At 42.0% G+C, this 26,409-nt stretch overlaps 1 protein-coding gene across 1 annotated transcript; it reads right to left on the bottom strand.

Moving 5' to 3' along the window:
- Window positions 1–1,073: 1,073 nt before the first annotated feature.
- LOC306840692 (inositol-tetrakisphosphate 1-kinase-like) lies at window positions 1,074–26,103 on the bottom strand. Its single transcript, XM_079370138.1, has 11 exons — window positions 25,845–26,103; window positions 25,224–25,381; window positions 21,844–21,868; window positions 13,318–13,443; window positions 10,344–10,461; window positions 4,321–4,419; window positions 4,045–4,085; window positions 3,577–3,742; window positions 2,481–2,548; window positions 2,234–2,396; window positions 1,074–2,115 (listed from the first exon to the last, which is right to left on the bottom strand). The coding sequence occupies exons 2-11, from the start codon at window positions 25,316–25,318 to the stop codon at window positions 1,793–1,795; spliced, it is 1,224 nt and encodes a 407-aa protein (XP_079226264.1). The 5' UTR covers window positions 25,319–25,381; window positions 25,845–26,103; the 3' UTR covers window positions 1,074–1,792.
- Window positions 26,104–26,409: the final 306 nt, after the last annotated feature.

Raw genomic sequence — 26,409 nt, 5'->3', positions numbered from 1 at the left:
TGGTGAGATGGCTGCTCTGACACGATTTATGATCATAGGGCAAACAACAGGACAGTCAGCCCCCTCGGATACTGATGGAGGAAATAAAACAGCAAGGAGCTCTTTGAGACGAAGAAGAAGCAGCAGGCTCAGGGGAAGGCTAAAAAAAAAAAATCTATTTACTGCAGGCTGTCCCTTTGACCCCACCTGTACAACCACACGCAGCGTTTTACTAATCCTCTAGTAAATATCTACCGTTTGTTCCAAAACATCCCGTGCTTTTCTTTCAATTCATATTAACCCCCCCCCCTCATAAAATCTCAATAAAATAAAGTTGCTCTTAGTTGATATCAGGACAAAGATATTAACAAAATCAGTGTTAAAACATCTCTTAGTGAACACTGGGGGAAAAAAAGAGCTGGACTGTCTCCCTCCAAAAGATTTCAGCAGGGTACAGAAAGACAGCAACTGGAACAGAAGACAGGTCGGTGAATTTTAAGTTGGAGGGCGAGACAGAAGGTTTCTTTCACTGCATCCAAGAACAGTTCATATTGCTGAACAAATCTTTCAATTATCTAGATCTGTTGTTGCTTAATTGTATCAAAACAAGTAAAGATCGATCATCAGTACCCAGTTGGTGGGTATACTGACAGATTTTCACCATATTCTTTGCAGGATTGTTTTTTGTTTTTTTTCTTCCTCTATGCGTCATGAAACAGGTCGGCCTCAGGAGAATATTTGCTCAAATCACCGAGACAATCACCAACAACACGTGAGGAAGTCTGTTTAAGGAGATCAAACAACCATATGATCAGAGAAATCAGACAAAAATCTCACCGGAATTCTGAAAAAGAGATCATGGAATTTTCAGGAAAACATCCACAAACACAAAAAGGAATGCAATCCTCGTCTTCCTGCACTGGAGTGACTCAAACAAGAACACAGTTTGATTTGTTTAACACCTAACATCAGTCGCACGGTAGCAAACTCAAAGACCTACAAACAGTGATGCAACAATCATCATTTCAAAGACAAAACTTGGTCACATGGTCATGGAGATAATCTTTCTTCTGTTCAACCTTTGAAGGTGATGGTTTGTTTTTTTTTTCCTTTCAGGCGTTCTTTCTACACTTGAAGTGAATCTGATGGCACTCGGAGCAGTAAACATTTTACCTGTTTGTTCAAACTAACAAAACCTCAAACTAGCTTGTCATTCATTTTTAGACTCATTGTCCTCTATCATCACTTGGCCACTGTCACATAGCAGCCTGGGATCTGTGGAGTAGTGTTCAACTATCAAGCCACCTTCCCCCCCCCTCTTCACTTTGTGCAGAGGAGTCGCGGTGACTGACTGAAAACAAACGCATACCACAGGCAAACCGAAGCCTACCTGTGCGTTCATTATGCGTTTGTCAGAGAAACAACGGATCATACATTGCACATCTTTCTCCAGTCCTGATTGGCTCTCTCATCTGGACCCTTTAATCACAAAGAACTCACATAAGAGAGAAAAATAAAATCAGCTATTAGGCAAAGTTCCCAAAAGTTCACATTACAGTACTGTTAAGTCTGGTTAGACTAAACCAATAATACAAAAAGGCAGAGAGAAAAAAAGCGTACACCCAATCACCACCATTTCAGTAACTATATAGGAAAAGGTTCTCTTTCTGATTAGATATATTATAATCATTAACATCATAATTATTATGATTATTATTCATTATTATTGTCACCATTATCATCCGTTTTTTTGTTCAGGTCAAACGGAGTGTGTGTGTGTATGTGTGTGTTTGTGTGTGTGTGGGGGGGTCAGTCACTGGGAAGAAGCCTTGGTAGCTATCGTGGACAGTGCACAGTGCTGCTGGAAGTTGGGGGACATGGCCGAGTTGCAGCCCAGTCTCTGACGTTGGCCCTTCAGGCCTCCGTCTCCCTCTACTATCCATGGGCTGCCACTGGCCTCTTTTCCCAGCATGCCGCAGCAGCCTGGGGCCGGAGGGGCAGCGTTAGGTACCGTGGTGTTTACCGGCAGCGCTTTGGGCTGCTCGCTGGAGGGGGCGAACTCTGGGTTGTGGCTCTGAAGGACGCTGGTGATGTGGTTCAGGAGGTCATTGAAAAACTCTGGGACGCCCTCATAACCTGAGAATAGAGGCCCACTCATAAATTAATACTTCTGAAAGCTTCCGGAAAAGTGAATCTTACCGTTGAGTTCAAGTAAAAATGGACAAAACAATCGTGCTGGTACGGCTGTACCTACCAGGGAATGCATTGACGTCGATGACGGCGTGTTGGCCCGTTTGGTTGTTGATGATGACGTCAATACCAAACAGGGACACGCCCAGCGCCTCCCGCAGTGACCTGGACAACTCTCTGATGACATCATCACTGGGTGGCTGCGACACTCCCTCCAAATTCTCTCTCTGGTATAAAATATTAGCATTTATTAGTCAATAAAGAACTAAAAATATCAAATGGGGTGGAAGTCAATGACTCTTTGGACGTACTGTGGTTAAGTCTGAGGACGACTCAGGTTTGGAAACATTGTGGCTGTTGAAAAAAATGGCTTCCCTGTCTGAAAAGGAAAGAGAAAAAGAGTTAGTGGAATTTTAAGGAGCTCTGATGACACTTTGCTTTCTTTGACTTTAAACATTTCTTGATTTAGGCACTAGGTGGCAGTAAAGCTCAACTGGTTACACAGCACAATGAGCTCACTGGGGTTAGCGCTTTTCCTTTATTCACAACTTTCACCTCTTGTTAAAACCCCCCCCAAAGAAACAGACTTTAAACTAACTAACCCCTGTGGTGTAAAGTATTTGAACATTGAACCCTCAGAGTCAGAACAACGTTATTAAAGATTTCATTTGAAGCTGTGACAAAAGTGACATATCTAAGTTGCATCATTTATGGCCCCTTTTTTATTTCTTATTACTGAAATGATTTACATTAAAGAGTGTTAGAGGGAAGGAAGAGATGATAGGAGTGGAGGGAAAAAGAGATTTTGAACAGTCCAAAAGATACTCCTCAGAGGGTTGTAATCATAATGTGATAATGAAGTGTTGGGCAGATGATCTCGTTCATTCCTGGCTGGAGGAAAATTTGGGGAAGGAAGGCTGGAAAGGAAACTCATTGTCTTACACTCATCTTTAAAAGTTCTCCCCAAACATTGACCCCACCTCTCTTAGTCCTCACAACTCAATCTTTCACCCAAACCGTGCTTCCCCACCTATTGATTACACGATGTATACCTCCTGAGTACACTGATCTAATCATTCCAGGATGAAAGCAACCGTTCTCTCCGCAATGTCACACAAAGCAGACAGCTACACCGATGGCTGGACACCAGTTTGCATGATGGCCTTAAACTGTAACTCATGCAAATACTGTAGTAATTTGTGTAAGAGGACGACCCTGCATTCAAAGTGGCATTATGGGTAAGGTTTCTGACATCTGTATTTTCCAACAGCCTGTACCAACTCTACTGCATCCCTTAAAAGGTCCAATCACAGAGACTATAAAGCCTTTTTATGAGCACTTTTATGGAGGAATTTAGAAAAGCCTTGCAACTCGTACAGTCTGCGTAGTGTCTGCCCGTTTCCTCACCCGCAGGTCCAGCAGGGAAGTTCTTCAGTGAGGGTCTTTCCACCACAGTGTACGAGTCTCCCACCACAAACACCTTGTAGAGCACTGCGTTGTGGTTGATGAAGCTCTGGATCACACAGGGAGGCTTTACGTCCTTCAGGTCCTCTTCGCTGAAGATAATGGCCATCTGTGGACAGATTTACACAGGACAGTCTGTCTTACAAACTTTTAAAAGCTATTAAAAAAAAAAAGGCACTGTCAGAGCCAAGTTCAGGGAAGTTATTGAAAGCAGTGAGTGTGGAGGAATGAGGAATATTTGGCCAGGCTGACAGTGGTATTGATTTCTGCTGACACAAGAATAAACAAAGGTGCTGCACTTTATCTGATTCTCTTTATTTGTTTGGACTTGAGATGAATGACAATCCTGGGGCGGTACAAGTGTTAATGTTTGCACAAAACCAACTGTGGAGGGTGCGAGTGACCTCTTACCTCGTGAGAGTTGGTTCCATGAGCCACTCGTGTTTTGCAAACTGAGGAAGAAATAAAGGTGTGAAGAACTTAGCAAGGTCAGGGGAACTCTGAACAACGCCGACAAGCAAACATTTTACCCGAAGGCTCCGTCTGACACTGACGGTGAATACAGAATTGTGAATACATAAGAACAAATGGCGTTAAGCATCAAAGGATTTGGTCCAAATAAGGCATTACAAAGTTAATTGGCATCTGAATAAAAATAATAATAATAATTAAAAAAAAAAAACTTACTAAAGGGGAATGTGAGTCCTTGCCTCTTGATCTGCTCCAGCACATCGGAGCTGCAGTCTGTGTTGAGGACCATGAATGGAGGAGAGCAAATCCTCTCATCTGATAAAAGAAAAACAGACATTGATAGAGTTGAGTGTGACTATTTTAACAAAATGTTATTTTAATTATAAAAAATGTAGATCACTTGGTACATAAAACTTTTTTAAGAATGTCCAAATCCTTCCCTAAAACATAAAGAGACATGGTCAAGCCATTTCTTTTTTTTTTTATTATTATTTTAAAAATTGACCAACTGGTAAAAACTCTAAAAGACTAAATTCTCAGTTACACAAACAATGAGTGTATTTTCTAAACAATCCAAACTGATTCATGTACATGCGGTTACATTTCATACTTTGTACAGTTATGGCCTCCGTTTTGAAAACATTAAATCCTGTGACATTATAAACAGGTTTCATTTGTCAGCCTCTGCTTCCTGGTGAGCAGCTTTATGTTCCCGTGTGATCTATGTCTCAGCTGCCTGCGATAGCTGAAGCATTACGGAGACTTTTTATCTCCAGAAATAGCAGCACTCGCAGCAATGCTTCTGTTGTCATCCATAGCCCACTTAGAGAGGAAATGAAGGGCAGCACAGCCTGTTGGAGTTTGAGCGACAACACTAAAGACTTGTTTGACATGAGGAGTAGAGGAGTGCATCACAAATGCACACGCTCCTCATTTTTACTTAATGCTGCTGTTATCATGAATGTGTTTGTCCTTTGTTACAAATATCTAAAAAAACCACAGAGGTCTTTAGAGGCTGGAGGGGGAAAAAAAGGACTGTCCAAATAAATAAAGCTGAACGCTGCCAGGCCCTTCTGCTCCTCCTCACAAACGCACAAAATGCTGAAATACAGGACGACCCACAATCTTGAGAGGAACTAAAGACGAGTCGAGATACGCTGAAGGAGCTCACAGAGTCATCTGATACATCGCCTGACTGACGCCAGCACACAATACAGGTGCAAAGAAAACAAAGAAACCCTGCGCCGACCTTTTGTAAAATATAAAGACATACTTCCACATCCACCATGTTTTTACATCACATCATGTTTGCTAACATCACATCCTGTTGCAGCAGGTTGGTCAGTTCCGATAAGACAGAAAATAACAAACATCCTGCAGCGCCATCGCACTTCTCCATATCAGGGCTCAGAATGCATCTATATATTAACGTTCTGCCTCCTGTAATTTCCCCTCTCCAGTAGGTATGTGCGGCTGATAAGGCAGCTGGATGGAGATATCGCCACAGGAAATCAGCGAGAGGCCCAAACCAAGAGCTGGCAAATTGCTAGTGACAAAAACACAATAGGAACATGCCGGCCTTTGTGTGCTGCCGGGCCGTAACCGCGGCAGTGCTCTCTGCACCAGCTATTGCTGAGGTCAGGGGAATCTCGTTTGCCTGCATTTAGTCTCCTGCTGAGTGTTGAACTTGGGCTATACATCGGGCCCCACGCTCGCCTACAGCCAGCACCGCAGCCACAAAGTGCGGAGACATTTAACTTTAGGAGAAGTCCACCATGAAGAGAAAGTGACTTAAAAAGCTCAACACAAACTTTTTAAGTGAACTTAAGTTTAACTGGTCCTCATTCAAATCAGCCACATCTGCTGGGATAAGGCTGAGTCACGTGTCATAAGGCTGCATGATGGTCAGGTGAATAGAAACAGTGGTTGTACTTTTGGCTATCTTTCGAAGCTGTATAATAATAATACGTAAAAGTCACTCGTCGGTTTCACAGGTTGCCTTTCTTTCATGTATTTTAGTAAAGTTGTATTTCTTCAAATTACATTTTGGGTATTCCAGTGTCTTTCAATCATAAAACAAAACAAAAAAAAGGAATTGTTCGCCATGTCGCTGAATAAATATAACCAAGTGAGAAAGGCAAGGCCTCACCCTACCCCAGCACGAGTGAAGTGAGTTATTGAGATTGACCTCTTTTTAAAATGGTTCAGAAGATCTGGCTCAATTGTCTGCGTACAAAATGTAGTTTATTAAATGAACTATTTTATCTATTAATAAAAAAAGGAAAAAATTGGGGGTGCAGATGGCCTAGTGGTTAGGTCGCGCCCCATGTACAGAGGCTGTAGGTCTACTGCCGTTACATGACAGACGACAGAATAGCTCTATTCTCTCTCACAGGCAGATACTTGTTCTGAGCTCTGTAACCTTTCATCGCACAGCTGGGTCTGATCCAGTGTTGGCTCTGCAACCAGTCACTTTAGAGAGCGGGAAGCCTGCAGGGTTACCCATCAGTCATCTCTGCACTGGCTGCAGCTTCACGTTCGTCAGCGTGCTGTTATTTTACCAGGACAGGAATAGCAACATAATGTCTTTCAAAAAAACTGTCCTGAAGGGAAAATGTCCCTATTACATCACCATGTTCCCAAAGACTGATGGCGCTAAATTTTGTCAAAGAAAAAAAAAAAAAAAAAAAAAAAAAAGATTAAAACATCAATAGAGCTAAAGCTCGTCAAGCAGAAAGCACGTCAAGCTCTAAGTTAAGGATTTATAATAGAGAGAGCAGGGAATGGTGGGTACGAGAGGGTGGCCAAGTTTGTAATAGTGTGCATGCTTGGCTCTGGTGGACATTTTAGGGATAATGGGGTTGGAGGGACGGGTAGGGAGGATCAATCTTCGGCTCTGTCTAAACACTGCGTGCTTGCAGCAGACCCGGCGGAGCCCTGGACGACGTTTACAGGACTCTGCGATAAGTTGCTTTCAAATGTCATTATCCAGTCACGCAGGCTTTGTTGTTTCATCCTCTTGTCTCTTCTTAACATACGCTCGCTGCATTTCCTTATTCGCCTGCTCTGCTACATCACACGCATGCAAGCGAAAATCTACAAACTTACAGACAAATGATTTCCTCAACAGGCCGGAGAGAAAAAGGGGTAAAGGAGCGCTTTCTGTTGAGGTGGAAGGCTGAACTCGCCTGTTGCTATTTAGAGCTTGTTTCCTAGAAACCCCAGCATCCTCTCCCTCACTGCTCACAACACTTCCCCCGTCCCAGGAGGGGGGGGGGAGAGCAGGATTTTTGATCATTTAAATTCACCTCTCTCTTGACTTAAACAATTTGAAATAATGAGCTTGTGCTCAAATGACTAGTCTTACATTTGAAAAAGCTTTTTGTTTCCTTTACAAAAGGTGACTCCTTTACTGACTGATTGAGTTATTTAACCCTTTAATGATTACACAGAACTCTTTATTTAAGCTGGGTGATCCTTCCTGCATGAACTTGTGCGAGCGTTTGGGGTCCAAAAGGGTCTCAAGGTTCGTCTTTCTCACGTTTAAACTTTGATTAGATTTCGATGACGTGCATAAATGGGACAATGGTTTGGTGGGTCTCGCAGGATTGAGGATGAAAGCGAACACTTGGAGCAGTCTTTTGTCCTCACAGAATAAACCAGGAAGGTTTCAGTTTGATCCCACTTTATTCCGGTCGTTTTATCCTGAGCTTGGCAGGAATAAGCTTTCGCCATCAAGAGGGGCTTTCATTTTTATAGGAGAGCTGACTTGACGACGGTTTCTGTCTATAAAAACAGTCCAACATATCAAAATGAAGCATACACAGGAACAGGGAGATTCAGCTGACTAACATAAACAGTTACCTTGCTCTAGATCACAAAGGAAACAAGTCAGACAACAGAGCTGGGAATAAATCCCTGAGAGCATAACTTTAAATCATCTCCAACATAACACTGGGTACTTGTACTGAAGTTAAAATCCATTTAAACAAATAGGAAAAGAGCATCTCAGTGTTCTGACACTAGGGGGCATTTAGCATTAAGACACCACTCGAGTGATAAAATAACATTTGCTTTTTTCCAGAGAAAGCACAAGCGCATCTCAAGTGTTTCCTCCTATTGACTTCTATTCTGAGTCAGGCAGACTGCGGAGCATGGCAGCCTCTCCACGGCCTCTTAGGAAAGAGAGGCTCTGGGTTGCCTTGGCAGTTTGCTCCAGGACTCGTTGGTCTCAGTTGATGAGGAGAAGGAAGTAGCAGTGTGCCCAAGAAAGCCTTTTCCACACTCTCCAACTATCCTCTCCCTTAATTCCTCTGCTTTCCCCCCTTCTCCTTTCACCTCCTCCCCTCTTCTTCTCCTACTCCTCTCTTCCCAATCAAAACCAGGAAGTGCTAATTACTAGGGACATGCACAACAAGTCCTATGAGCTGAAACTTACAGCGACCTGAACCGAGTTCTCTTAGTCGATAAGTGCACTTATCCTTCGTCACATGCTCCCCCTATTTTTTTTCTTCCTACAATCACCGTGGTGTGGTGTAGGATTATAATGTCTTACACTCCATTCTTGCGTCTCAACCAACCACAATTGTCAGTGAGGTTTGGTATGCAGGCTTAAGTGAGCACAGAGAGCCCCACTTGCATTAATGGAGTGGAGAAAGGAAAAAAAAGAAAAAAAGAAAGTGTCCTTTAAATGCAGCCAGTGAGCCAAACCCCCCTCAAACTGAATACACAGTAAGACAGTAAGTGATGCAGCTTATACTTGGTTACGCAAGAGCCATCATGTCTGTTTGGATAAAAAGACGTCTTCTTGCGGTTCTATTTCAGGAAACTAATGAGACGGGCGACATGCTGAAAAACGCCTCTGATCCGCTGCTCTGACACCAGCTCCACGCAGAGTCCCTCTGAAGTCATACCTAAAAGGTTTATGTTCCTTGCCATGTACGGCGTAAAGGAAATGTGGAAATGCGGATGAGTCACAGGTGTGTTTACAGTGTGTGGGTAGAGAATGTGCTCCTGCCTGCCATCATTACATTTCTCTGCCTCGAGTCAAAAGACACTGTCTGCTGATGAGGTTATGGGATCAGCCACACAGGAAGGTGTTCCTGGACAGACTCGAGGGCAGCTTCCTGATCTTTCAGAGAGAAAAATTGAAGAGGTGAGGAGATATATTGTTCAGACAGAGAAGGAAATGGAGACTCTGTTGCATAAAAAGAGAGAGGAGAGAAATCACGGCATCAGCGTAGAGCTCAAGCGACAAGAATCTAACATCTGCTCGGAAGCACGGTGTAAAATAACTCAAGTGAGAAATGACAGCGCTGTCATATGTTATGTGTTCGTCCCCTCTGGAGGTGAAGAGGAAAGACAGAATCTGCAGAAGGCAGCGTCCATGAAGTAACAGTTCCTTTATCATTTAAGACAAGTTCTGCTTTTATGTAAAATTGAGGGGAAAAAAAGAAAAAAGAGAGAGAGAGGAACAGATGACTTTGAACCAATGACACGCTGTGTACCGACTCTGATATTAGCAGGCTTTCGTTCAGTGGGCAAAGATGAAAACACAACACAGGTACAGATGCAACTAGGAAATGGAAAACATGAAACTTATCTTTATTTAACCTGACAAAATGTAGATTTATTCAACTTTTCAGACACTTTGGAGCTGCAGCACTGCTGAATTGGAACACATCGTGCTCGGCTGTTCTTTTTTTGTCTGACTATGTTAGTAAAAAAAATATTTAATAAGGTCAACAAACTACCAGGAAAAAAAATAAAAAAATAAATCAGCGTTATGAGAAATGCAACATCAATAAAAGGGCTTCTGCTGAGTGATGACCACATTTTATTGTAACCCATGATCGTTACTACTACTAGTTAGGTACTAATTTTTCACTGGTCTGTTCAATGAGACGGCATAAAAAACAGATAGATGTCCTTTACCCAAAAGCTGAAACTGAGAGCTTGATTGGTGAGGAGCATTTGGTGATTTAGTGGCACCATACTTTAGATTCAAACTGAATGAATGCCAGTTTTACCAAATGTAACACTTTCCTTTTCCCTTCGAGGTTCACCGCAACGTTTTGTTGCGTCATAAATGTTAAACTCTCTGTGAACACACAGAACTGTTTCACTTTCATGGAGAGGTGAACACACACACACACACACACACACACGTGGCAACTTAGCAACCTTTCCGTCTCTCCTTTAGAAGTTAGTGTGACCTGAAGCACATCTAAACATTTTACCTTGCATACAGCTTTCTATCCTGTGGATGAGCTGGTAGGACTTGCAGCGGTCCAGCAGAGTCCGGATAGCTGGAAGGGGGTCCAGGACAATGGTCTCAGGGTGAGCATCGATGTAGTCCTGAAACACAGAGGGATATTGTATTGACATTTTGTTTGGATACGTTTGGTACGCTTTCCGTGTCTTTTAATGCAGACCAGATTCTTTTCCTTCAACTGTTGAACTGTTTGTGGGATATTTTTTTGATCTGAGGACACTTCTGTGTGTGTAGGATGACATTAATGTTAATTTTCTGAAATGGTTTGGACACCAGGATCATCGGATCAACACTTTGCCACAACACAAATCCATCCATGCAGATTAGAAATGTGAAGCAAACCCATAGTAGAAGTGAGTAACCTCCAAATACAAACACTAAGTTGAAGGGTCAACAGGCCTCACACTGAATAAGTGTGCGTTTGTGTTTATCTGTGTGCTAGAGAGAGCATGAGATGTATGCCAGCGGGTCTGTGTAGGTTACATCACTCCATCTCTGCATGGTCGGCTGTTGGGTCAGCGTGAGGTTTGCTGTTTTACATAACTCCTCTCCACTCCTGATGCCCCCCCCCCCCACTCTGCCACATTCCCATCTCTGCTCCGTGGAGTTCTCTGCCAGCCGCTCCTTCAGAGCCATTTCACAGGTGGAGCTGGTTGGCCCACACACACCACTGTCACACATGTTTGCACGATGCTAAACACACACACACACAGCAAAGTCAGACATCAAGCGAACATGCTGCCCGGAATCAAAGGCCCGATTAGTGACCGTCTATTATTATACACGCACATGCTGACGCATGCAGCATGTAAACAATGCCTTCGGCTCGACACAGAGGACCATCCTGTAGGACTCACGGGGACCTAACAGGGAGCCCTGATCAAAGCCAGTCAGCATGCTGCCACCAAAAATGTAAATCCAAACAAATAATTCAGGATTTTTTAAGGAATACTCTGCTGATAAGAGCTGTCACGTGCCAACTTATAAATCTCAGAAAATTAAATGCACTTAAACTCAGACAGGTGGTGATCAACACTGTATTAAAGAAGGGGGATGCATATTTCCAGCTTGTATACCCAGACAGTTTCTATAAGAACAGTCAGGGATCTTCAGCAGAGGATCAGGTCTAAAGTATTGGTTGGAAAGTCTTTTCTGTAATGACACAAACGTGAAAGCTGAAAGTTGAGCATTTTTAAGACACAGGTTTGCTTAATCACATCAGGAGGATGATCAACTGTTGATCAGAAACTAGAATTTAATCTACAGCATGATGTCCACGAAAAATAATAAAAAAGAGATCACCGAAGATAAAAAAAAACAAAACACCTGCCAACTAATTTAGTCCCCGAATACTAATGAACAATATGATGCTAACCAATGTAGCCATGTTTATGCTGCTGATATTTGTCAGAGGTCTGTGCACATGGCTCACTCCACTGAATCACCAGGCAGCATCCCAGCCTGACGTTTTGTTTTAAAGAAGGAGGTATTTAGAGAGGAAGGCTTTTTCCCTTCACCACAACAAAGGCGTATTTATGATCACAGCTGTGTTAGAAGAGAAGTAAGCCAGTGGCTAAATCTTAGCAAAAATGTAATCACAGATGACAGCGGTGTTCAGGTAAATAGCTCGAACGCAAGAAGTACAAACATGTCTGAGCCACAAAGCTGAGCTGTTGATTGAGCAGCTGAAACTTGGCCCAACCTCAAACTACAGTCAACGCTGGAGGAAGATGACTGTTTTCTACCGAGTCCGCTCAGTGAGGCCTGCACACAGGTGGTGAGGTACACAGCAGACTCGGAGGACAGCATTATAATAACCATGACATATGATCTGTAAATCTTCATGTAACCTTTAAGTCACGAACCATCCATCGTCCTGGGAGCTCCTGAGCTCCATTGTCTCGCAGCTTCCTCTGGATAGTTGCCGTGGACGGCTAGCCTTACATCATTATCATTTTTACAATTATTACAGTAAATCTCTGAGCTGAACTTCAACCTCTTTATTTCGAATACACAGTCCTCCCAGCTTCATCGACATTACAGTTGCCAACCTTAAAATTAGATTCATAAGCTGCGACTGCTGCCTTTCTGTGAACATGTTGAAGATTTTTTTTTTTAAATTGACTCTAGTGGAAGCAGCTTCATGTCTGGCACAACTTTGAGTCCAAGTCAAATTTCCTCAAGGGGATAATAAAGTGCATCATGTCGTATCGTATCATTATTACTGACATTGTAGTTATAAATCTATCCTGTTCATTGTTGTTGTTTCTATGTTTGTCTACACCCCCCCCTCACTTTCCGAGCCCAGCACAGTTTTAGCAGACGGCTGTTCATCATGAGTCCCGTTCGGCCTCTTAAGGAAGTTTTGCACGCCACTCAAACTTTGCTAATTGTTGATTAATGTTGGGTCTTTGCAGGCGATATGACAATGAGTAAGGTCTTTTAAGTGTCTTGGGATAACATTTGCTGTGAAATCGAGCTATACAAATAAAAATGGATTGATTAAAAATAAATCCAGCTTCTATACCTTTAATGTCATTATTTAAACTAGATCAGAAGAGCTTAGCAAATAGTTTATATCATGTGTGCCGTTTGATCACTCGTCCATTTAAATGAGCTGTGTGACGTCATCTTAATTCATTTGAACAATGCCATTTGAAATATGCAACAACTATTATAAGCTTTGTAAGAGGAAAACTAAACAGTAAAGTGTCCCATGGAAATAGAACCTTTTATTCACATATTTATGAATGAAGGTCATGACAAACTTCAGTACTTAGACATTACTGGTCAAAAATGTTAAGATAGTTCTCGTACACACCTTCGCACATCAGTCGTGTAACCTTAGAAACGTTGAGGGGGTTGTGTTTCAAATAAGCCGCCACGATCATTTGCACTTGCCCTACTTTTACTGGAGGGCAGACAAAGAAGGAGCGTACCTGTACTCTTTGCACCAGCAGCACAGCCTGGGAATCATTCTGGTCCGCCTCCAGGATGAGGTCGGTCAATTTGTGGATGATGACGTCCAGAGGTCCTTGCTCCTCCAGAGGCTGGCTGAGGTCCAGCTGAGGAGAAGAGAACAGACTTGGGTCAAAGGTTGTTATGCAGACAGGATATCGCAGGTATTCATTTATCAAGACTGAGAAATGATTGACTTCCGCATTCAGTCACGACATCTCTTATTTCAGAGCAGCCCAGAATTTCTCATCAATATTCAATCCTTTAAAAAGGAGAACACAATATTTTTCTCAATCGTCTTGTAGCAGTACAATTGTCAGTCGACAGTCCCTGAGAAAACTGCACATTAGCATTTGTTTGAAGTTTAGAGCAGCTGAAAACACTGACTGCAAGAGCCAAGTAGATCACAGCAAGTATCAGAAGTAGGTCTCCAGGTTTGATAACACTTATGTGGGTCACAGCTTGCCCACACAAAAAAAAACACACAACACAACACAGAGGAGAGATCCTAATCTCGTCACATTCCCAAAGGTTATGAGCAGAAATACAGAACGTCACTAGTAGCTGAATTTGATATAAATCTAAAAATCTGTCCTGCTAAACTTAAAGAGTTGCAATAAAAAAAACAAGTTTTAAATGATACTATTTGAACTCTCAATACTTCAACAATAAGTGGATTTTATTTAAATTGAGTAAACATAGACACACGGGCAGCTATTAGACTAACTAGCATATGCAAGTCCTCCACCCAGAGCTGTGTTCAACCCGTCTGATAACAGGATATTAAATACATGATTTTGTTTCGGTTTATTTGAGAACATTCAACACCTGACCGGAGTGATGTGCTCTGGTTCGGCCCCCTGATCGATCTTGTGGGGAGGTGGAAAAAAAAGGTCACAAACTGTTGTGGTTAAAGTTTTCTTATGTAGAAGTGGTTAATGCGTGGTGGCCGGAAGCCCAGTGGTGAGTGCGCGTGTCCCCTTGAACTGGCTCTATGTTCTTCCAAGCGGGGGGGTTCAAACCAGACCAGACTGTACTCTCTCTATAATAAGGCAATACAAAGTCAATCAAAAAAAAAAAAAAAAAAAAAAAAAAAAGTGGTCGATGTGATAGTCACGTTGTTAAAAGCAGCCAAACTTCCCACCCGATCTATCAGGTGCTCTAGCGTGGAATATTACTCGATTTGGATAATGAATGTTGGGCATGGAGGGAAATCATAACTGGAGTCACAGAAGCAGCTGCTCTGGTCCAAAACATTGCTAACCTCGGGGGGGAATCTATGAAGTCTAACACTCTGTATTGGTGCTCATTGTAAAGCACCCAAGTGTGATGTTTACTTTGATTTGAATTATGTTCAAATTATTCTTTTGGACACTTTTCTGTTCAGTTGGTTCTTGGCAGAAAATTTGGAGGTTAACAAAACCAATTCTTATCACGCGTCTATCTAATGACACAGATGACCTCTACTTCCGCGACAAAGAGAGACGAGTTTGATGTGTTTGTTTACTGTTCTTGTTGCTTTATAATGAAGGGCCTTCTACAGTTCAGACACAAGGTTGTGTAAAAGGAAAAACAGACAGTCGGAGACAGAGATAAAGCAGCCTTCAGTGCGCGGCTAGGCATAATAATTACAGAGAGACACCAGAGGAGTCAAAGTATATTTTGAGATAAAATTACCACCAGAACTTATCGGCTTGACCTGAGGCTACGTCTAAAGAGACTCTTAAGAGACAGATGAAACCAAACTCAACTTTACTGAGAAGACTGTTTCATAAGAAGCTGTTTGTTGGTCAAGTGATGCTGTTGCATAATGATGTCATGATGTGGAAGCTAATGGGAATCAAGTGATCTGACAAAAGACATTCAGCATCACCTGTGCAAATAAGCCCGAGCTATGCAGGAGCCTACTGTCCTTTGTGTTGATCAGACAATGCGCACAATGGCGCTGAATACACCTTAGTCACACAGGTGTGGATTAATGCAGGAACTGTAAAACTGGAGGAGACTTCAGTTGGTTCAGGGTTAGCCACAGTCAGAGGTAATATTACCTGGTTAATGATTGAGGGGTGTGATAATGGGGAGGTGACTAATTAGTGTAACCTTGGGCTTGCCATGTAAAGTCAATAACTGCACAGAGTGTAAATCTGGTATCATACATGTTCTTTATACAAAATAAAGAACAAAAGGTCAAAGGTAAGAGCTTGCTGTAACAGAAGTCTGTTCGTTTCTTGGTCATGTTGCCGTGTGTGGAGCACAAGCTCATACAGTCTGAGCAGTGTGCCAACATGCAAAGAAATGCCAACACACCCTGTAGTGTTCAAGACGAGCCGTATTCCCCAAAGAGCTCATTATGCTACATCAACACAGCGTGTCTTTCTCTGCCCATCATAACGCTGTTAGATCTCGCTCTCCTTCCACGCTCCATTCCTCCTGCCTGTAGAAACACGCCCTTCCGTCAAAAGAAACTAACAAACTCCTGCTGGGGGAAAAAAAAAAAAAAAAAGTATAAACCATATAAACCGTGATTCAGGTTCAAACCAACTGGATGAGTGTTAGTGCGGCTCTTTGAAAGTTAGCTTTGGGCCTCTTTCAATTTTCACGTCAGGTCCCATCTTTAATCAGTAAATATTTAGACATAAGATCAGGAAAACTAATTCAAATGTTGTAAATGAAGAACTTAGTCAGTGTCTTGCTAAAGATAATTCCTCCCCATCTCAAAATATGTAATCACACTCTTTAGAAAATCCTGTTACATCCAGTATTTCCACCTCATGGCTCTTATCACAATGACTTCTTTCAGAAGGTTATTTCTGGTTATGGTTATGTAGTGAACAAATATTCAGTCAGATACAGCCAGTTTGATTAAATAATCTAGAAAGCAAGGCCGGGTCATAAATCATAGTGAATGACTTCTGATGAGTCAGAACTGGTTCATCAAGAATCATGTGACAGAGGCATGAGCATACATCCCGTCAAACACATAAACCAGCTGCTATGACCTCAATTACACAAGTGTACCAAGTAAACACTCGTAAAACGGTGTGATCACCTGTGGATCGACTATAACTGGGTCTGTGAGCAATAGTGGCGTGATAAAACTGAAGGTCAGAGGAAGCCGAAGCGCTCGCTCCTGCTTTCTGTTCAGCAAATGTGCGTTTGACAGGGGCCAGCGGAACGGTCGTTAATCGCTTGCTTACACAATAACACAGAGGGCCCGACCGCAGCCTGGCCCCCTCCACAAGAACATCGCGGGGGGTCAACGCCCGCCAGCAAAGACGCAACGCAGTGGATGAAGCCGTCATCTCCCTCTGCGTCGACATGACCCTTCTTTAGAGCTGGTCCCAAAAAAAAAAAAAGAAAGAAAAAAAACCCCAGCAGTAAAGTCACTGATGTCCTGCAAAATGCTAAAAGCAAGAATGTCAACTGACGTCTTTGATGAGTCCCTGTGGGGGCCGAGTACTAGCAGCGGGCCATGGTGGTGATGGACGGCATAGAAAGCATGCAGGAACCTGGAGGGAGAGGCTGATTAGAGGTCAATAGATTTCCAGCTTTGATGTAGCGCCACAGTGGGCCCCAGCTTTACTCGAGGGAGAGCTAAAAACAGCACACAGCAGGGACCAACTCCTTATTGGTACTTCACAACGTATTCCTATTCAAGAAAGGCAAATACACAATGATTGTCCATTTCATTCTTTTACAGTTATTAGTCTCTTGTGTTTGGTGAGGCTTTATCCTTTACACGTCTCTCTCTCTCTCTCTCTCTCTCTCTCTCGTTTCACCCTCAGCTCGATCTCCACTCACCGGGCTTTTGCTTTGTTGCCAGACATGCCTGGAGAGAGACTGGGCGCCCGAGCGCACACAGACAAGTGATGAATGATTTATACGGTACGTCGTGTAGCACTGCACAAGCTAGTGTAAGACAAACATGCGTCTGACACAAAACTATGGCCACACCTCACATGAAGAACAAGACTCAACATGAGGAGGGATCAACATGAAAATGCATCTCCAGCAACAAAACAACGTAATGGAGGCTCAAACTGGGAGCTCATTAGGCTAATGGTCTACTCCTCAATCTCCCTGGAGTCTTCAATGCTGATTACACTGGAAGCTCATAAAGCAACTCCTGTGTTGCTTTGTTACTTGACAACACTAAATACTTTTAGTTTAACTGCGACTACAGTGACTTGAAAGGCAGATTCAAAATCATTCCTACGGGGGAAACCTTCCTTTATGTGGTTCGACGTGTCGGATTTATTCAACGTCGCTGATGATACTTCAGAAATGAAAGACGAGACGGCAAGTTCAGCACTCTGCACTGCTAAAATATTAACAGCCCCCACCCTTCTTTCCAGTGAGCTGACATTTTGTGAAATGAATTGAAGGAAGTGTAAAAAATGACAAAAGACCTTTTATACACAACACAACACAACTGTGATAGGTTGGACTGACGCGCAAACCAACAGCAAAGTAAATGTCATTTAGAGATTCACAGATACTGGTTTTCCTTCCTGATACGTAGACTCAACAAACACCAAGTTTGTCTTGATACCATAGCAATACAAGAATATCATGTTTGCGAGCTTTGAATAATCGATTGGTTTTTTGCATCTAATAAATGATTGTATCTGATCAATGCATACCCAGGACACATTTTGGGCTGTATCAAAGGCCAAACTATTTAAATGTCACTGTATGGTAATTAAAGATACCTGCCACAATCAGCTTTCTTTGCTCCATTGTGCACCAGAGGTCTAATAAATACCCTCTTAAGACAATCTCCCCTCTGCCCACCTCCTTAGATCCAATATGGAGGCAATCTCTAGCAACACGCTGCACATTAACTGTGAGTTCTCCGGTATTTACCGTATAATAAAAACAGTATCTCTAACTTTCACTGGACCGCCCACTCAAGTGTAGACCATTCGTTGTGATGGCTTCTTTCTCCGAGAGTGAATATTGGCCGTCTCGAGGCAGAGCCCGGCGAGTTAATCTCATCAGCTCTATTATACAGACAGGCTAATGTACGGACCTGTGGCAGGATGAGCTGGCGGCTAAAGGGTCAGCATTGATGAGCTGGTGCAAAGGAGGAGGAAGAATCGACCGTGGATTTGAATCTTTAAAAAAAAAAAACAACCCAAAGCGAGCTTGATAATGGGTTACTTTACAAGAGGGGGAAGATATGTTTTACTCTGAGGCACAAATGAACAAACGGTTCTTTTCTTTTCCAGTTAGGTTAGTGTTAGTCCTGATGGGCATACGTACATGTAGTGGGGTTTTCCACACCAGAAATGGGAATATAAAATTAAGTCCCTGGGGCTCCCAGATTTAGAAACGCTCTGTTCACACAGGGACACATAATAAAGACTGCCAGCCCTCTGAAGGATCTAAACTCATGTGGTAAACATACATCTATAGATGGAAGTGCACAGCGAGAAATGTCATCATTATTAAGTCCATTTAAAATGTTCTTATGAGTCACAGCGAGAACATTTAGAGAGGATAAGATCAGACTGGAAGACAAAAAAAAAATCCCAAAACACAAACATGACACATTCAGATTATCCTCCTCAAAGAATCCAAACCCCACAAAGCTATTCATACTAACAGAACATACAACAAATATGAGCTAACCTTTTCAGCTTTTGTATAGAGTTATCTCAACACGTCTGTCATTTTGACAGAAAAACAAACAAGGGAAGCTTGTTGTGCAATGGAAGTTGACCAATAGGTCATGATGTTGACATCATGGGGTTGGTTTATTCTTATTTATTTTTACTTGGACGTCCAAGGTTGAGTTGTTATCATCCGGATCGACATCTCTGTCACACCACAGGGACGAGGTTAGGAGAATAAATTGTCTGAAGAAGTCAAATGTGAAGCCAGGTTGTCTTTCAGCCTTCTCGAGGACATTAAATCCACATTTCAGCCACACTACCACCCACATGAAACCAAACGAAATAAAACATAAATAAACTCCAGCTCAGCACCATCTTCAATGAAACACATTTTCCATTTTTGAAGCTTTAGTAGTGCCAGACCAGCTTTAGGGGTAAAATGTGTCTCTCTTCATCCCTCTCTTTAGTTCTTTCCAATACATGACAATAATCTTCTTTGTTAAGTTTCATGACTCAAGTGCCTCAATGTGTACTTTTCACTTGGTCTCTGTTATGACTGGGCTTAAAATAAGATGAGATAATCACAGGACCTTCAGAACCTGACAAACAGGAGACACATGTAGATAAATACGCCAACAAATAAGTGGATTTCAAAATGACATTTTGAATTGAAAATAAAAGCCTGAGGGCTGCTGGGATGGGCTTAAAATTCAGTAGTGTTAAAGGAGAAAACATTTATATCAAGGCCAAAGCATTACAATGGAAACCATTATCTTCAATCCACTGATGCAGCCATGACAGTACAGGCACAGACTGGCATTGAGTGCATCTCGGGCAGCTGAGTCTGCGGTGTCAGTTCACCGCTGGTGTCTGAGTCAACAGAGCACTCTGAACTGGCAACGTCATCTCAGATAACAAAAGATGAGCAACGTTTTTTGTTTGTTTTTTGTTTGTTTTTTGTTTTGAATTGTTGGAGCGAAATAAAACTCAAATGGACAACAGGTAGGTCCTGAAAGAGACAAATGAGAAAAGTCCAAAAGGCTGTCAAATGCCCTTCTCTCGAACCCCCTCGCTGAGGGTCTGTGAGGATCTGCTGTCTCCCAGGAGGGGCTGAATGCAGAGTGGGAAACAAAGCGCTGCTTACTTTGGGAATATTCCCAGGACAAGACTCTTTCTGGGTGCGCTAATGTCGTCAGCAAAGTGCAAGGGGAAAAAAAAAAAAACTCAAACGAGAAAAAAAAAAAAAAAAAAAAAAATACCCAAGAAGAAAAGAGACGACATAAAAAAAACAAAGAGTGAGAGACTATGAGAAATGCACGATGATTGAAGGGCAGCATTTATGTTCCGATGTAAGCAAGCTAAGAATAGGATAGGAATTACTACTGAAAGACTTTTTTTTTAATTTTTTACACGCACATCATTAGGGATTGTAGCGATACATCGCAATCCCCTTTTTTTTTTTTTTTTTTTTTTTTTTTTTAAATCAAAAAAATGATTGATTGATTTTAAATCAATTCAACAAAAATATTGCAATACTCTTTTTTGATCAACAGCGGGCACTTTCAGCTTTAGGCTCTTCTAGTTTGACATTATCACTGTAGAACAAAAGAGCAAGTGACGTTGGGATCGACTCTTGTTCCAAAGTGGGAGTGTAGATGCGAGGTGAGCACAAAACATTGCAAGAGACTAATGAACTACGCACGTAGCATTAACAAAATGATGCAGCATGCTAATTACACAACGCTCCGAAGCTCAAGACCCGGCAAACATGAATAACATATGTGGGGACGTGGATTTGAAAACCCCTGTAGCCCAAACGATCTTAAGAGTCACAGAACACATGCATCTGGGTTTTTTAAGGATCTGAGCGGTGGATGAATGTGTAAGAGCTGGTTGGAATGACTCATCATTTCAGAAACAAGAATGAATATTAATATTAGGGGGACACAGAACCAACTGTTGAGAAAATTCTGTGTCATTATAAAAGCTTTCTGTGCTTCAATGCTGGCTGCTAGTGATGTATGATTTGTTAAAAACTAAATTTTTTCATAAAAAGAAAAGTCTAATAATATATTATTAGTGCCCCTTTTTATTCAAAATAATACTATAATGCACCCTTTTATTCAGTTATCAGAATACTTTACTTCAATCCTCAGGGGAAGACTAGGAAAATGCAGGTCGTCACTACACCCTCCAAATGTATTCAAAGTATTATGATTATTTACTATATTTATAAAGAAAGAACAGGACATGGGATTTTTTCAAATTTTATAGTCAGAGTAATTTATTAAAAGAATCATATTTACTCATAAATTGGTTATTTTTTATGTAACAAAACCATGATTTAATCTTCAGCACTGTGATCTTGAGTGCCTTATCACATCCCTACAAAGGAAACAGACAACCTTCAAGTGACTGGACTTACCGATCTGTAAAGAGCTAACATTTTCATACCTCAAACAAATATTGCTCTTTTAATACTTAACTGCTTTTAAATGTTTAAACCACGCATGCAAACACACAAACACTCTCACTCAATGAGTAGCCACTGCCCCAATTAGATTTGTGTGACGTGCGACCAATTTACAAAGTTGAGGCCAGGTGTTGAAACATTTTGCTCGGTCGAGTTGCATCACAGCTTAACAATGAGCACGCCTTAATCCGGAAGACAGCGACTGATTTGTGCGGACTGAAAATAGAAAGCTTGTGAAGCATCTACATCAGGCGTGTAGGAGGTAACAAACACTACTGTGTGAAACGGTTTGGTTTCTTCATCAGATCCGAACAAATACACAGCAGGTACGTCACCAAAGATGTGATCAGATACGTACAATAAGGGACAGCTTCATTTTTCTGCAGCGAAAGAGACAACAAATAAAAACGACTCACCTGGACAACCTCTATTCCTCTTTTCCTGAAAGAAAGACAGAAGAGACAGCCATCAATTACTGACATTTAACAGACATCAATGATAAACAGACATGAGCATTTACAGAAACTAGCGTAGCGCTGTAAGACGCAGGACATGTTTTTTTAAAATTGCAAGGTATTAAACATGGTACAAATGAGCTAAATCCTTCAGTGAAGTAAAACATTGTGTCAAAGAACAGAATGAAACCCGCCCAGAGGTGGAAAATACTCTACTTCCACAAAAAAAGTCTTCAGATAAAAACTAATTGCTAGGCAACAAGCAGACCACTACAAGAGACAAGTTGTCGAAAGTGCAGAACTTAACTTTAAGAGGAACCTGGATTTCTCTGTCTTCCTTATCTCTGACAATACAAAGCAGTATTTATGCAACTGACGGTTTGTGCTTTCGTTTTAATGTAAGGTGCGGTGACTTCCTCCCTTTCCGGAGGAGAGGTGGTTCAGGGGATCTACAGAAGTTCGTCTCATTCAACACCAAAAGTTATCCAAAGTGACTCGACGCTATGTAAAACTGGACGACAAGAAAAAAAAAAAAAACATCTCCCAGTTGTGGGAATTTATGATGAGGAAAAAATCCAGTCCAGCTCAGCCTGTGTGTCCCAGTTGTTTTTGAGATTACAGTCCCATGGTAACAGCCGTGCAGCCATTCACTGCTTCACAACAATGTGGATATTTAATACTGCAGCTGGCGTGTTTCATGTGGTGTGAATGGGGCCTTTAGTTTGGGCCCATCTCATATACGGACATCATCTGCACTCCGACATTGTTACACAGCGAACGGATTAAAGGAGACGAAGGAGAAGACGAGGGGAATGGGGAAGAAAAACAGGGTCGGAAGAGGTTTCACATACAGGAATATGGAAAAGTGTCGAACAAACTCAAACTTCGAGGTCTGTTTCGTTGCAACACAACAGATGTGACTGCTCAAAAGCATCACTGCATCAGGATGAGGATACTAATTCACACTAATGTTTGTCTTCTAGTCATTAAATTATATCATACCGTAGCTTGACAGTTGAAAATGATTGTAAGAGTGGCTGATGGGCAAAAAGAAAAATGTAAAATGCTTTGAATAAATGGCTGTTATTATGTCAACAGAGACAGGCAGAGACAGCTAAAGTAGGCCAACCAGGTGAACTGTAAAGCAGTTTTACCTGTTTGGGCAGTTCAAACTATTCCCTCTGTCCCTAAAATCAATGTCATCCCTTCTTTACATTTAAATAGATTAAAACCTGACACTCACCGCAGCTTTAAATACTGGCTCTACCTGTCACTGCTCTAAACTGTAGATGTGGGTGAAAAGCTACACCCAACAGTGGGTGCTGCTCTCGTCCTCGAATGATGTAACCTTGCCTTGAAAGAGCAAAGTGACAATATTTTCACTGTATCCAATGACGCTCAGGATGGCTGTTCTTAAGGCCGTTGCATTTGACTAATTTAAGATTATCTGAGTCAGTGAGAGGCCTCCAAATTGCCGTGCAAGCTAATGAGGCACAGACGTAAATAAGTGGTTCTGACAAGGAGGAAGCCCTCAAGTCCAGCTGCACCAGACAGGACGGACTCCACACTCTCAGTGTCAGCTGCAAGCCACATGATGAGAGAGGAAACCTGCTCAGTGTTCATTGGAGTATGACTCTGGCACACCCTGTTAAGGTGAAACATTTGGTTTATGTTTGAGTAGTCCTTCTGAAAACATAAAAGCATTACCGGCCTATCTGTTGAGTAAAGTCAGAGTCCAAGGAATGAATTCAAAAACGCTTTAAAAATTCAGTTTTTTTTCTACCCCAAGCTTTGGTGATAATATGATACTAAAGTGCAACAGTGTGTCGAGAGAAAGACTGAAAATGGCACAGCCTTTAAGGGTCAGGAACCCAAAAAGGACAAAATGCCTTTCATAAAATAGTTGATTATATAACCCTGACAGGGTTGTCTTAGTTTCATCTTTCCTTCCTCTGGACAATGACTTTTGCTTTCAAACATGCTACGTGACATGCAAGGTCAAAGGAGAAACATAAGAACACATCTATATTATCTTTGCAGCTCATTCCCATAAAATGAAGCACTTATTATCAGTTGATCTTTGATAACAAGCACACACTTCACACTCTTCCCCCATCACACTTAAGAGGTTCTGGTCCTCTAAAGGAAGAAGGGAAAAGGCAGGACGCAGGGAAGGAGGCACTGAGGGTGGAGGGGGCGTCACTGGGAGGTTTATGAAGAGATTAATGTTTTGTGGATTACTGTGGTAATCTGTACTGGCTCAACCAGGTCACTTTGAGAGGCACCAGCTCTCTCTCCATTTAAAAAAAAAAAAAAAAAAAGGTGGAAAAACCATTAAAGAGTTATTCATCATGATGTCAGCTTGTGTGATAGTTTTTAAATGTTTTCATTCTCCCTCACTGACTAGCTCCAGTCATTGTTTGTGATCTACGGATAAACACAGCCCTCACACAGAACAGGTATCTGGGTGATGTCGCAACAATATGATAAGGCTGCAGACACACCCTTAAAACATTCTCAATTAAATGCCAGTGTTAACCGGAGGAGGGAGAGTCTACATTTATTGATGTGGAGAAAAGCCATGCTCTACTTTATAACACCTTACGTAACATTTTACTTGGCTAATGGAGATGGATAAACTAGAACAAGATAACGTGCACAGAAGACTCACAGCTACCCCTCTCCGGACCGTAAACTGAAACAACCCCCTGCCACTGTCGAGAAACACCCTTGAATGAACTCGTGTTATCGTCTTTTTCTTGCAGACAATAAAATCTCACAACTTGAGACTGAAACCCAGGAGTGGCCTAGTCGAACATCTAATCAATGTAAGATACTGCCGGGGTCAAAGGTTAACTTGGAGTAGAGCTTTTTAACAACACTTTTTTTCCCCCTGCACACACGCATACATCCACGACAGTTCAATGCTTCAGGATGTTGACTCAACAAAAGCACCTGTTTTGGCTGCTTTGCCAGTTGTACATGGGTCAATACAGCTGCCTACAAACACTCCTTACTGCACCTTGTTTCCATCGGCACTTTTTTTTTAGTTCAACTTCAAACGCTTGAGGAGACATAAGCAGGGAGGTCAGTGATGCCAATTTCAAATACAAAAAGAGAACACTCAAATGAAAAGTGCCAAGGGGCTTTTAGCTGAAATGGGAGAGGAGATGATCCGTCCCTTTTGTCATTGACTAATTATAAGGTAGTGCTGAGTCTGTGACACAGGTAGTTAATGATGCAGGTTTGATGTTGGAATGTAATTCAAGTTATTCATGACAGTTGTTTAAAAAAAAAAAACACCTGCTCTGGACTGAGTAATTGGTGTTGGAGTAAAATACCTGCACAAGTCAGCAAAGGCCTGAAAATTCAGCTTCTTCATCTTCTTCTCGCTGAGCCAGTATCCGACTCTCCGGCCTTTCAGGAAGGTCTGCATGTCCACTGAGCTCCGGGTCCTCTCTAAAGGACGGCAGGTAAACGGGGTGACTGAAGACTCAACCTGGACCGGCAACAAAAAAAACAAAAATCATCAGTGTCACAACTTGCAATGAAGGAAAAGCTCAAGTTCACAACTCGGTTAAAGATATTAAACACAACCCGAAGTGGCGCTTCATTGTTATCTGCCTGGTGCAGCTGGCCGCCCTCATGGCTCACATCATTCCTTTACAAAAGTATTATTTCCGTGAATGAGTGTTAGCATTATCGAAACAGACACCCTGACCCTCTATTGGCTAACCCAAATTGCTAACGTTAGCTCGCTAGCTAGGTAGGGACTACCTGAAAAGCTAAACGATGGCATTCAATAATACTGACAATAACCAACTGGATTGCCCGCCATTTGATGGCTAACATTAACCATACCATGTCCAAATTAATTGACTTACTGTGGCTATCAGCAGCGTGTTAACGTCAACTTGAAGATGAAGAAGCAGTAGAGTAATGGAGCTAGCATTATAACTAACCTGGAGATTTTTAGCACCCTGAATGTGTGTCCTCTTCAGAAACTAGCTCGGATGGTTTCCCATTTTCAGTCAGTCCAGTGAAGAAAGTGTAAAGGTTTTCAAACGACGTGACAGATGACAGGCACAGACGGAAACTGGTGTTCCTGGTGTGTTTTCTCTCTCTCACACACTGAATTGACCGCACACACCCAGGCTCGAGGAGACTGATGATGATGCCTTCACGCGCACCTCGGAAATTACCATTCCCGCCTGACGAATCACAGTACGCCCTGATTCCACGTGGTAATGTGCTTTTATTATTATCGATTAACTCTTTTTTATTAACTTCATCGAATTGAATATGAAGTTTCTCAAAATACTAACCTCCCCATCGCAGCCTGTGAAACATCTTATGAAATGGCCATTTCATAACGAGACATTAAAGACAAAAACTGAATTTTGGTCACATAAAAAGAGAAAGGCAGGAAATGAAAGTTGAAGAGGCAAAAGGAAGCGTTGTCTTGTACATAACAAACAAACAGATTTTATTTCTCTGTAATATGGTGGTTTGTTACATTTTGTGTTA

The sequence above is a fragment of the Symphodus melops genome (genome assembly GCF_947650265.1).
Source record: "Symphodus melops genome assembly, chromosome: 19".
Lineage (NCBI taxonomy): Eukaryota > Metazoa > Chordata > Actinopteri > Labriformes > Labridae > Symphodus > Symphodus melops.
This window is presented reverse-complemented; position numbering and strand designations above follow the sequence as displayed.